The 12,648-nt window shown below is 42.7% G+C and overlaps 1 protein-coding gene and 1 non-coding gene across 9 annotated transcripts in view; both read left to right on the top strand.

The window, feature by feature from the left end:
- The window catches only part of LOC115203214 (myosin-binding protein C, cardiac-type), a 50,809-nt gene that overhangs the window by 35,875 nt on the left and 2,286 nt on the right, over positions 1–12,648 (top strand). For 6 of the 8 annotated variants that reach the window (XM_029767667.1, XM_029767670.1, XM_029767671.1 and 3 more), the window contains 10 exons: positions 470–604; positions 1,226–1,393; positions 3,437–3,525; positions 4,940–5,135; positions 5,456–5,595; positions 6,635–6,794; positions 8,302–8,438; positions 8,715–8,901; positions 10,395–10,415; positions 11,016–11,457. In XM_029767667.1, the coding sequence (XP_029623527.1) occupies positions 470–604; positions 1,226–1,393; positions 3,437–3,525; positions 4,940–5,135; positions 5,456–5,595; positions 6,635–6,794; positions 8,302–8,438; positions 8,715–8,901; positions 10,395–10,415; positions 11,016–11,065 (1,283 nt within the window). In that variant the 3' untranslated portion in view covers positions 11,066–11,457. Of the gene's footprint in view, positions 1–469; positions 605–1,225; positions 1,394–3,436; positions 3,526–4,939; positions 5,136–5,455; positions 5,596–6,634; positions 6,795–8,301; positions 8,439–8,714; positions 8,902–10,394; positions 10,416–11,015; positions 11,458–12,648 lie in introns of those variants that run through there. The other 2 variants (XM_029767668.1, XM_029767672.1) reach the window with 2 other exon arrangements.
- On the top strand, positions 4,312–4,364 carry LOC115204795 (U7 small nuclear RNA). The gene has a single exon (XR_003880464.1). It is a non-coding gene; the product is annotated as a U7 small nuclear RNA (small nuclear RNA).

The following is a 12,648-nucleotide window of genomic DNA, read 5'->3' on the forward strand; positions in this document are numbered from 1 at the left end:
CCTTAGACCGGTGCGCCACTCGGGAGCCTGCAAGGTCCATACTAAATCTCCAATGTGCTAGCTCCATGTCAGCTAGCCTGCAGAGGAGCTTAACACATGGGTTGCGGTAAGGTTGGAGATACTGTATTTCAGGAAGTGATGCTTTTATTGGAGGACCCTAGTTTACATGGCTGCTACCTGTAACAACACTACACTTTATCTGCAGCTAAGTTAAGCTGCCTTGATGCTGAGGCATCAGTTACAGGTAGCAGTAAATCCACAATAAAAAATATCCTGCCTTGACACCTGCTGACACTGAAATGTTTCCTTCTCTGTTTTGCAACATGTCTTCTTTACAGTCACATACTGTGACATAACATATGGAACTATTGATGTCTTTTTTCTTGTCATTGATTTCTTATTTAGACTAGAATAATGTTGCTGATCTCCCTCTCTCTTCCTTTCTTGTGTCCCTCTCTCTCTCTCTAAGCCCCAACCAGTGAGCCTGTCGGCCTGTGCGTGGATGACATCAGTGACACTACCGTCTCACTGAAGTGGAGAACCCCGGAGCATCTGGGCTCGTCTGAGCTGGATGGCTATGGGGTCGAGTACTGCAAGGAGGGCTGTGAGTACTGGGGTCCAGGAGGGTCTGGCATTCAATATTTTGATCCCTGACACACACACACACACACACACACACACACACACACACACACACACACACACACACACACACACACACACACACACACACACACACACACACACAATATCTGGGTAGATAAGGAGGAGGATGGCATGAAAGCTGTTGAAGAGAGTATTTCAGTTAGGAACACATTATTTAAAAACCAACCTAACAATATAGAAAAACTGTCAAATAAATACAAACAAATACAAATGCAGCAAAATGTCCAACATTTGACCCTCTTACATAAAACGACATCCTCTACCTTGCTAGCTGTATCACACTTTCCATGACGAGCCATTATCTAAAAAGCTTTGGTTTTAGTCTGACAACACCAAAGGCCTAAGTTGTCAAGAGTGGTTTTAGCCAGGGACCATTAGCACAATGCTTATGTAATTAAAGCAATCCCTTCAGGGCTGGCTATGCTGGCCAGCTGCACACCAATGTTCTAACTCAATCCATGAAGGCAGCCCTAGCTATGATGACATATAGGGATGGGGCACTGAGATTTCTTCGGATGTTGCGTTTTGACAAGTCTGTCTGGCCGTCTCTTGCCCACAGCTGATGAATGGGTGCCAGCTTTCGAGGGTCTGACAGAAAGGACATCTGTGATCATCCGGGACCTGCCGACCGGGGAGAAGATGCAGTTCCGTGTCAGAGCCTACAACATGGCAGGTCCCAGTGCACCTACCTCCCTAGCACAGGCCGTCACTATCCGCGAGATCATGCGTAAGCATTCCCCTATGATTGACTAAAACTAATCCCATTTTTTCCATTTTACCCTCCCTCCCATACAATGAGCGTAAAGTCCAAACATGTACAAAACATAAATATATTTTTTACCAGGGAAGTTCCTAAAACACTTGCACTGTAAGAGTAAGACATCATGAGTTTGTTCAAAACCTAAAGGCTGAAATGGAGAGTAAGTGGGGTGTCCTGCTGTGGTCTCCTCTCTCCTATTTCTCTACAGTTTGAGATATTTAGCTGATGAGGCGTGAAGTTAGCCTCCACTACCCTACATGGATCTCAGGGCTCACAGATCATGTTTGGGAACATACATACATTGCCAAGGTCATCAGCTATTTCGCTCTCAGCACCTAACAGATTAGCTGTGAGATGTATTTTGAGGTCTCAGATGCACACTGAAGCCCCCGGCCTTTCCGCTTGCTGACAGGATGATACTATCACTAAGTGCTGATTGGCAGTAAGGCAATTCCACGGTAACAGAGTGACACTGAGACTCAGATTTGTCACCTTAAAATGTATGTCAAACAAAAATCAATGATTGCAAAATTAAACAAAAACACATTTACTTGTAGAACAGTGCAGATGCAAAGTTTGGTAACAGAATGATGGCACAAACTCTCATTCTGTTACCAAACTCTGCATCTGCACTGTTCTTTAAGTAAATGTGTTTTTGCAACATTTTCTGTGGAAATTGTTAAAAGTAGTCATAGAGTTGTATGGTTTGTTTAACTCTCCAATTATTGGTTTTTGTTTGACATACATTTTAGAGTGAAAGTCTGTGCCACTGTTACCATGGAATTGCACTGAAAAGCACTTGATGTTGTCAACTCACACTTACTATTACCTCACAGGCAATTGGTCAATGTACATGAACAGTAACTCATTAGACCAGTAATGGTGCCATCAAGCTAAAAGTGATAGTTGAAAGGTATTGTGGTACTTCCAGTCTCAGGGGAAAGTCTGAGCCATGAACCACCTTCTAGGGTTGGGCGGTATGCAGATTTTCATACCTTCAAACCATTCCTGTACCATAGCGGGGTATACGATATTACTGGCAGTGCACACAATGGCCAGTATTTTTTCCCCCAAAACAATTCCCATAGCGGACGCTAGCTAAATGCTAACAAGCGAACATAAACTAGTTGCAAGGACAGACAACCCAGCTCATAAAGTTCTATAACTACAGTATCTCAAAAGGCTAATCAGTTTGCTGTGGCACAAAACAATTTTGGCAACCAGGATTTTTATCCTGGAGGGAATTTGATTGTTTCTGCTGGTACCAAGACGCTTTATCTTGCGAGCTAGCCACTTAGCTAGCAAGTTAGCAAACCAAATGCATAGCTGGAGCCCTGAGCTGGAGATCATTTATTTGGCGCATCTTAGATAGTGAAAACGTATAGTTATAAACAGTGGCGTAGCACACACCCCCGAGAGGCGGGTAGGCCCCGAGCTTTAGGGTAATGATGGCATTGGCATAATTTCAGGTAAACCGAGGGTGGGGTATAGCAAAATAACTTTATTTATTATATTTACTGCATTCGTACACAATTTAAAAACTCAAAAATTCTATTCAGAGAACAGCAAAAACAAGCAATTGACAACAATTGACTCCAGCCATTATCACCTTGGCTGCTGTAGCTTCATTCACCTCAGTTGATAAGGGACATAAATAACATTCTTCAGCAACATGTCTTACAGCAATTAGCTGCTACGCACTAGATCAGCACCGGGATTCAAAACTTGAGTTTAGTTTCAAGTCAAACAGCAGTTACCAAGTCATTTACAGCCATTTTCCACCTCTGCACTGTTTTGAGAGAAAAGTCGGGCTGTTCACTGCAAACAGCCTTCCCGCCCACTCCGAGGTGTCTGCATGGTCCTAAAGCCAGCCCAAATTCACAACCCTGATTGACAGTATTGAGGAGACGGTATACCGCTCAAGTCTACCACTTTCCCCGTAAACGCACACCACAAAATTGTACCCAAACACTTTTATTCATTGACATCTTATGATATTTTTGTTCACAGAGAAACCCAAAATCTGGATTCCTAGAAATCTCCGCCAGACCCTCATCAAGAAAGTGGAGGAGACAATCAACCTTGTGATCCCTTTCCAGGTATGGGCTAGCTAGAGTACATCCTTCACACTCTATAGGATGAATGTACTGTATATATGCTGGTGCCCTTGCCCATAAGAGAAATATGTTGAATGACTTAGGAACTAGAAATGGCTATTTCCTTTTCTTTGGTGCACATTGAGTTATGGAATAGTGCTACCCACATGAAAAAAATACAGTTTACTGTAGAATACTACAGTAGGCCTACTTACTATAGAATTAAACACACTGTAGTATCCCTCGGTCATATGTAGTACAGATTTTAATTTGACCACCCTGTTGCAGGATAACTTTTCAGCAATGCAGGAAATTGAACACTTGTAGTGTATTTGAGGTTTAAAAAGGCTTCATTTTTCAACAAAAATGTCCATTAATTTAAATCCACATAATAATTCACATGTCCTAATACTGCAGAATTATTTTCCTGCTGTAGCAAACAGGCCCAAATAAGATCCTACATCTGTATTTGCTATAGCATTTTGTAGTATACTGTAGAATACTATAGTAAATACTAGTTTTATCCGCACCCAAAAATACTGTAGTAAATACTACAGTAATGTCTGCAAAACACTACAGTCCGCAAAAACATTAGTTTTTTATGTGTAGTAATACTACAGTATTTCATGTTCATATTCCCCTCCCTCATAACCCAATTTGTGCCACCCATAAGTGAGAAACCTACATGCCAAGTATAGACCATACTGTGTTCACTACAGGTTATAGAAAAGAGCAGAGGCTCTGAACTATCTGTTCAGACCCCAGTCCTACCTATCTACAGGTTTTGAAAAATGTGCTCTTTTAGTATTTGTCCAGTAGGTTTCCTCAAGGAGAAAGCCCCCTTTTGTATGTCAAAAATAATTGAACAAAAACACTATAGTAAATACTACAGTAATGACTGCAAAAACACTACAGTAAATACTACAGGATACTACAGTAAATCACGCTATGTCTCTTTATTTGTTTCTGCTTTTCCCTCAAGACTATAAATACATACAGCTTCAGTTTTGAAACTGTATCCTAGTAACACATGCAATTGACAGACTGATAACTGATACAGACATGATTCTCTTAAGCAGCTCAGTGAGTAACTGCTGAAAACCACAAGCCAAGGAGTCTGGGCCACCACCAAATGTACCACCATCTACTGTATTCATTAGGAACACTTATCTAGGTTCAAATTTGCCATACAAATATCTGAACAATATAATATTTCAAATGTCTTGGTCTGGAGATGTACTGAAATCATCATCACCCCTGGAACTGTATTGATTATTTAGTAAACGTAGGTTACTGAGGAAAACCAATATTTCACACATATTAACTTACTTGTACTGCAGTCCTCCAGAATCTTGTTAAGTCTTTCAAAAAAATATTAGAATGTTTAATTTCCAATCTCAATTATTTTTTATTTTAGGGCAAGCCTAGGCCTGTGATCACCTGGAGTAAAGATGGGGAGCCTCTGAACCCAAAGCAGGTCAGCATCCGGAACAGCGACACCGACACAATCCTATTCATCCGCAAGTCAGAGAGGAAGGACTCTGGGAAGTACGAAGTCAAGCTGCAGATTGAGAATGTTGAGGACACAGCCAGCATCTCAATTCAAATAGTCGGTGAGGAATCCTCACAACTCTAATGGTTTGGAATAGAAATGTTTTATGATTGATCGGTGGCACTATCAGTTCACTCAGAACGGGTTTATGCTGTATCTGAGTTAACTATGAAACTGACAGATCCCGTAAGCTGGTCCCTTTGTCGACATTATCAGTGGATATTGAAACAAAACCACACCTGCCCCTAAAATACAGCGTAAACAATATTCTTCATGTACCCACCGTGTGGTTTACCTTTCTCTGGGATTGATTGAATTGGAGTTTAAGGTAAAGTTATGGTACAGTATGTTGACTTGATAAATATTATTTCTTATCTTTAGATTTGCCTGGGTCTCCAGAGAAACTGAAGATCATGGATGTTTGGGGCTTTAACGTGGCTCTGGAGTGGAAGCCACCCAAGGACAATGGAAATTGTGAAATAACCGGCTACATGGTTCAGAAGGCTGACAAGAAGACCATGGTGAGAGTCAATCTGCTGGGCAGTGTCTAACATGAAAATGTTCTCCTCATTAATTTGTGCAAGAGGTTCATATACGACAGAAAACTAGCAATTAATATTGGTCAGACAATATTAAATGAGTAAGGTTATACGAAGATCATACACTGCCCCACACATGGCAGGTTCAGGAAAGCATGATCTATATTCTAAATGATGATTAGGCTAATATTTATTTTCTAACTGACACACAGAGGTCATCCCAATGTGTGTGTGAGAGAGGGCGAGCTGCCTGATAATTATCTGTTAGTTCTCTGGCTGGGCTCAGAGTGAACTATGCCAAGCTCTGAGTGTTAGAACGTTGGGTTTAATAACCATGCCATTGCCAAGGCAAGGTAGCTAAGCTCTCTGACACATGGCCATAATTGACTAATGTATGTACACTATGTGACGGGAAGAATGCTACATGGTCACCGAGGGGTATTTTACCCTCCCTTGTGACACACAGTCAGCCACAGCTTGGCAGAGAGCCTTTGTGGGCAAGGAGAACTGCATTCTGGGCCTGTTTGTTTGAGCTCCAACTGCCACCTTCCACCACCCCAGGCAGCCACCCAGAGCACAGCAAGCCTAGCACACCCTGTTTTTAGCCCCCAGCCTTGGCCTCATACTGGACATGGCTTGTCTGTGTACTGATGGGAACCCATTGTACTTCTGAGCTGCAAGGTTACTGGCTAAATAAAAAGCTCCCTGTTCAGGTTTCACACAAGTCATTATTAGACCCAATTAATTTCCTCCATCTCACAATGGCAGGCTGTGAGATATGAGATTATCATGTTACAAAGAACAATATCTCAATTGGATATCGGAGATGCCCCATTGCTAAATATAACACAGTTGGGCCCCTTTGTTTGGCAAACACTCATATGAGTTGGCATGCATTCTCATTCTCTCAAGACACGTTACACTGACATTGTGGTTTAGTTGTTCTGTAGTATTTTGGTAGCCCTAAAATATGGTCTCACTTAAAAATGAAGAGTTTGACTAAAATGTGGTTGGTTTTCAGGAATGGTACACTGTCTATGAGCTATATAGGCGAACTAACTGTGTGGTGGCTGATCTCATCATGGGGAATGAATACATCTTCCGTATCTACGCTGTGAACATGGTAGGCCTCAGCCTAGAGCCCTGCTTCTCAGCAGACAGTGCCTACATCCAGAAAACAGGTGGGCTCCCATACTTGGCGCACCGTTCATGACAGTAATACCACTCTGACATCACAACTATAAACAAACAATAGTTATGCATTTAACATGGTCATTGTGTATGCAAACTCAGCAAAAAAAGAAACATCCCTTTTTCAGGACCCTGTCTTTCAAAGATAATTTGTAAAAATCCAAATAACTTCACAGATCTTCGTTGTAAAGGGTTTAAACACTGTTTTCCCATGCTTGTTCAACAAACCATAAAAATTAATGAACATGAACCTGTGGAACAGATGTGGCCAGGGAAATAAATTGCAATGTCCGTACTGTGAGACGACTAAGACAGCGCTACAGGGAGACAGGACGTACAGCTGATCGTTCTCGCAGTGGCAGACCACGTGTAACAACACCGCAACAGGATCGGTACATCCGAACATCACACCTGCGGGACAGGTATAGGATGGCAACAACAACTGCCCGAGTTACACCAGGAACGCACAATCCCTCCATCAGTGCTCAGACTGCCCGCAATAGGCTGAGAGAGGCTGGACTGAGGGCTTGTGGGCCTGTTGTAAGGTAGGTCCTCACCAGACATCACCGGCAACAACGTCGCCTATGGGCACAAACCCATCATCGCTGGATCAGACAGGACTGGCAAAAAGTACTCTTCACTGACGAGTCGAGGTTTTGTCTCACCAGGGGTTATGATCGGATTCGCATTTAACTTTAAAGGAATGAGCGTTACACCGAGGCCTGTACTCTGGAGCGGGATCGATTTGGAGGTGGAGGCTCCGTCATGGTCTGGGGAAGTGTGTCACAGCATCATCGGACTGAGCTTGTTGTCATTGCAGGCAATCTCAACACTGTGCGTTACAGGGAAGACATCCTCCCTCGTGGTACCCCTCATGCAGGCTCATCCTGACATGACCCTCCAGCATGACAATACCATCAGCCATACTGCTCGTTCTGTGCGTGATTTCCTGCAAGACAGGAATGTCAGTGTTCTGTCATGGCCAGCGAAGAGCCCGGATCTCAATCCCATTGAGCACGTCTGGGACCTGTTGGATCGGAGGGTGAGGGCTAGGGTCATTCCCCCCAGAAATGTCCAGGAACTTGCAGGTGCCTTGGTGGAAGAGTGGGGTAACATCTCACAGCAAGAACTGGCAAATCTGGTGCAGTCCATGAGGAGGAGATGCACTGCAGTAGTTAATGCAGCTGGTGGCCACACCAGACACTGACTGTTACTTTTGATTTGGACTCCCCCCCCTTTGTTCAGGGACACATTATTCAATTTCTGCTAGTCACATGTCTGTGGAACTTGTTCAGTTTATGTCTCTTGTTATGATCATACAAATATTTACACGTTAAGTTTGCTGAAAATAAACGCAGTTGACAGTGAAAGGACGGTTCTTTTTTTGCTGAGTTTATGAAGGAGCAGAATTCACATGAAATTCATTAAAAACCTGTGTAAAAACCATAAACTTTCTGAACATAAGTTGAGCACTGCACCTGTTCATCTGTTCATCAGGTTTCGAATACAAGCCTCCAACTTACAAGGAGCATGACTTTTCCGAGGCGCCTAAGTTCACACACCCTCTAGTGAGCCGTTCAGTCATAGCAGGCTACAACGCCACCCTCAGCTGCTCTGTCAGAGGCATCCCCAAGGTGAGGTGTCCCTATACAAGCGAGAATGACAGAGACAAAGGCTATGCTGCTAACCATGAATGATATAGTAATTTATCACCATCAGAATGACCATCAAATCAGCACGACTATTACATTATCATCATGTCTGCTACTAGTACTGTAGGGGGACGACAAGCATGTCCTGACCAGTAAAAACTATGAGCCTTAGTTATAGCAGATAGACGTTATTTCATTGTTTTTCCATTTGCATTACTCTAGGTAAATCTAGTTCACATTGTAACCTCTCTCTCTCAGCCCAAAGTGACATGGTACAAAAACAAGATGGACATCTCCAACGAGGCCAAGTACCGTATGTTCAGTAAGCAGGGTGTACTCACCCTGGAGATCCGCAAGCCCTGCTCATTTGACGGGGGAGTGTACATGTGCAAAGCAGTCAACGCCAGTGGAGAAGACGCAGTGGAGTGCAAGCTGGAGATTCGCCGTAAGTATCCCTAACACTACTCACTTTTTCTCTGCTGGTGAGCTCCTTAACACACCTGGCCTGCCAACCAACTGCCAAATCCATTGTCATTCTTGTATGCTCAGTGGCCAGTTTATTAGGTACACCACCCTGTTCACGAAAATGGTTCGCTCCTACAGACAATGAATCATGTGGCCATGGCTTGCTATATGAATCATGCAGACAGGTATCAAGGTTTCCAGTTACTGGTCGATTGAATGTTAGAATGGGTAAAACAAGTGACCTAAGCAACTTTGTGCGTGCTATGATCGTCGGTGACAGGTGCGCCGGTTCCAGTATCTCAGAAACGGCCGGCCTTCTGGGCTTTTCACACACGACTGTGTCTAGGGTTTATCGAGAATGGAGTGACAAACAAAAACATCCATTCAGCGGTAGTCCTGTGGGTGAAAAGAACTCATTAGAGGTCAAAGGAGAATGGCAAGAATGGTGCAACCTAACAGGCGGGTCACAAACAGGCAAATAACTGCGCAGCGGTGTGCAGAACGGCATCTCGGAATGAACAACTCGTTGGTCCTTATCACGGATGGGCTATTGCAGCAGATGACCGGGTTCCACTCCTACCAGCTAAACACAAGAAGTGGGTCCAGTGGGCACGCGATCACCAACACTGGACAACTGAGGAGTGGAAAAACATTGCCTGGTCCGAAGAATCCCGGCTCCTGTTGGATCATGCTGATGGCAGAGTCAGGAATCAGTGTAAGCAGCATGAGTCCATGGCCCCATCCTACCTGGTGTCAACAGTACAGGCTGGTGGCGGTGGTGTAATGGTATGGGGAATGTTTTCCTGGCACACGTTAGGGCCCTTGAAACCAATTCAGCAATGTTTCCATATCCCGAAGAATTCAGGCAAAGTGGGGTCCCACCCGGTACTAGATGGGCGTACCTAATAAACTGGCCACTGAGTGTACATGGTGATTGTTACAGTTATGACCACCGTAAATAGGGATGTAATTGTCAAGGTTTCAACTTCCTGTGTACTTCACTCTGTTTCCTGTCTGGAACAGGTACCCTTAGTACATATGTGTCCATCAAATATGAAGTCATATATAAATGTCTGAAAATGTCATAATATATGAATGCTCCCCAACTCATATTTGAAACATGCTTTGAGGTTTCCTTATGACATATTACATTTGGACATCAAATCTGAGATGGAAGAATTCTACTTCTAGAACATGCATCATGGTAATGATAGTATGTTCCAGAGGGCAAATACAGTAAATCTATTCTTCCTATTTGAGATCTCATGTTAACATATACAGACATATCATTATGTCTTCATAAGGGTATATTAACTCCCTGACGGACCTTTGGAATGTACACCGGAATACATGTAAAGGTTCTAAATGGATCCTGCCACCATTACATGATCCATCTCCTCTGACGTGTCTCTCCTTCTGTCTGTAACCCCACCATGCTGTGTCCTGTCATGCTTCTACCCTTTTTATTCCCAGCACCTGGCACTTTCCCCCAAGGTAAGCCCACACACCCAGTAATAACTGAGGTCAATCCCATTATTATAGAATTGTTTCATTTGTATTAATTAGAAAATAATAAAAGATGTGCCAAAATACTTAATCCTAATTGCTTCTGTAAATCAATCTGGATAAGAGCGTCTGCTAAATGACTAAAATGTAAATGTACTATACATTACTGTATGTAACAATGTGCAAGGTCCATCTCACTAAATTTAAGGGTACGAGAAGGTAAAATATATGACAAAATATTGGATAATGTGAAAGGATAAGACACGTTTTACCTCATCTGTACACTATAGATTTCTGGAAAAATCTATCTTGATATTAACAAATTGAACTGGAGATGTTATTCTAATCCCAATGTTATTGAAGTAACAGTCATTTCCTCAGTGGTAAGACTTGATCAAATGTACGGATATTATAAATAATATATTTATATAGTCTAGAAATAAAATGTAAAAAGACAATAATTAGACTGAATAAAGTCTAAAATAGTGAAGTATTATCAGTCCTACATTAATCACCAACAATAAGTTCTAGTATGTTTGACTTTTGAATTGGAAATATGATTCACGACTTAGACTTATTGCCTTGCAGCTCAAATCACCAAAGAGGAGAGGGATAAGCAGATGAACAAGGCCGATTAGATGTAAAGAAGCCGGTTGAAGACAGGACATCCACCCTGTCTCATCCTACACGGACCTCCACTGGGACCCTGGCCAGACTACAGCTCAATGTGACGAGACCAGAGATAATCCATTAGCTTTCATTACCCTGTGTCCCACTACCACCTCCTTACGTGCACATGTCAATCTTCCCCGTTCCCTGTTGTGAAATCATCTGACGTAGGTCATCCAAGACATTACATTCATCCACATTGGGTTATTGTACCTTTATTTATTTCATGGCATAATTTGAGGAATAGCAAAGGACTGCATTGTTTGATTCACTCTGGCATTGTTTGTAGAAAAGGGTTATTGAGTATCAGTGGCATAGAGTATTTGTTTTATGTCTGAAAAATAAATGCAAAGCTTTGTCATTGTGCAGTCTCACTTATTCAAATGCAAGTCTATCCCAGGTTTGTAGGGTACCCAACCATACTCATATTCCCAGCTGTAAACTGGTTATAATGCAAGTTAAGTAAACCACTACCCCTGGTGTGGCCTGTTCGCTAGTGAGGCCTTATAAAACCCCACCATTGTTTAACATGGGAAACAGACAGTGGACAGGGGTTAACACTGAGATGAATACACAGGTGGAGCAGCACTCGTGTGCCTCATGCTGCCCTACCCACAGAACATGATCACTATGAGGTCAACAAACAGTTGACGCTCTGGCGCTTGAATGCCAGTGGGAATGAACAAAAGCTGCTGGGTATTAACGTAACAAAGTCTAACTAAGGCCAAAAGAGGATATAGCAATATGTTTAATGTCTTTGGCCCAGTGATGAGGTGTGGAGAGGGTTGGAATAGTTGGAATGTCCCATTCCCCCTGTGGGTGCATCGCTGGGAGGTGAAATGTTTGGTCAAGCCAAGTCCATTTCCAAACAGGGTGTGAGAGATAAGGCTGCTCCTGTTGGTTTCTGAGGTCCACTGACAACCACCTATCTTCATCCACTAGCATACATTCACACAACACATTTTCTAAACAAACACATTTTTATTGTCAAACTTGGTGTAGATTTGACAGGTCACATTCAAGACCATAGTTCATGTGCACTTATCCACTTCCAGTAAGCCCCCATCATGTTGTTGTTACACACCCCATGAGGTTTGGATGTGTTAAAGGAACAGGGGCACATCAGAGGACAAGAATCAGTTAACCACCTAACCGAGGAACTCAATTTAACCTTGCGCAATACCCTAGATGCAGTTGCACCCCTAAAAATTAAAAACATCTGTCATAAAAAACTAGCTCCCTGGTATACAGAAAATACACGAGCTCTGAAGCAAGCTTCCAGAAAATTGGAACGGAAATGGCGCCACACTAAACTGGTAGTCTTCCGACTAGCTTGGAAAGACAGTACCGTGCAGTATCGAAGAGCCCTCTGCTGCACGATCATCCTATTTTTCCAACTTAATTGAGGAAAATAAGAACAATCCGAAATTTCTTTTTGACACTGTCGCAAAGCTAACTAAAAAGCAGCATTCGCAAATGGAGGATGGCTTTCACTTCAGCAGTAATAAATTTATGAACTTCTTTGAGGAAAAGATCATGATCATTAGAAAGC

Source organism: Salmo trutta, chromosome 12, assembly GCF_901001165.1.
Source record: "Salmo trutta chromosome 12, fSalTru1.1, whole genome shotgun sequence".
NCBI lineage: Eukaryota > Metazoa > Chordata > Actinopteri > Salmoniformes > Salmonidae > Salmo > Salmo trutta.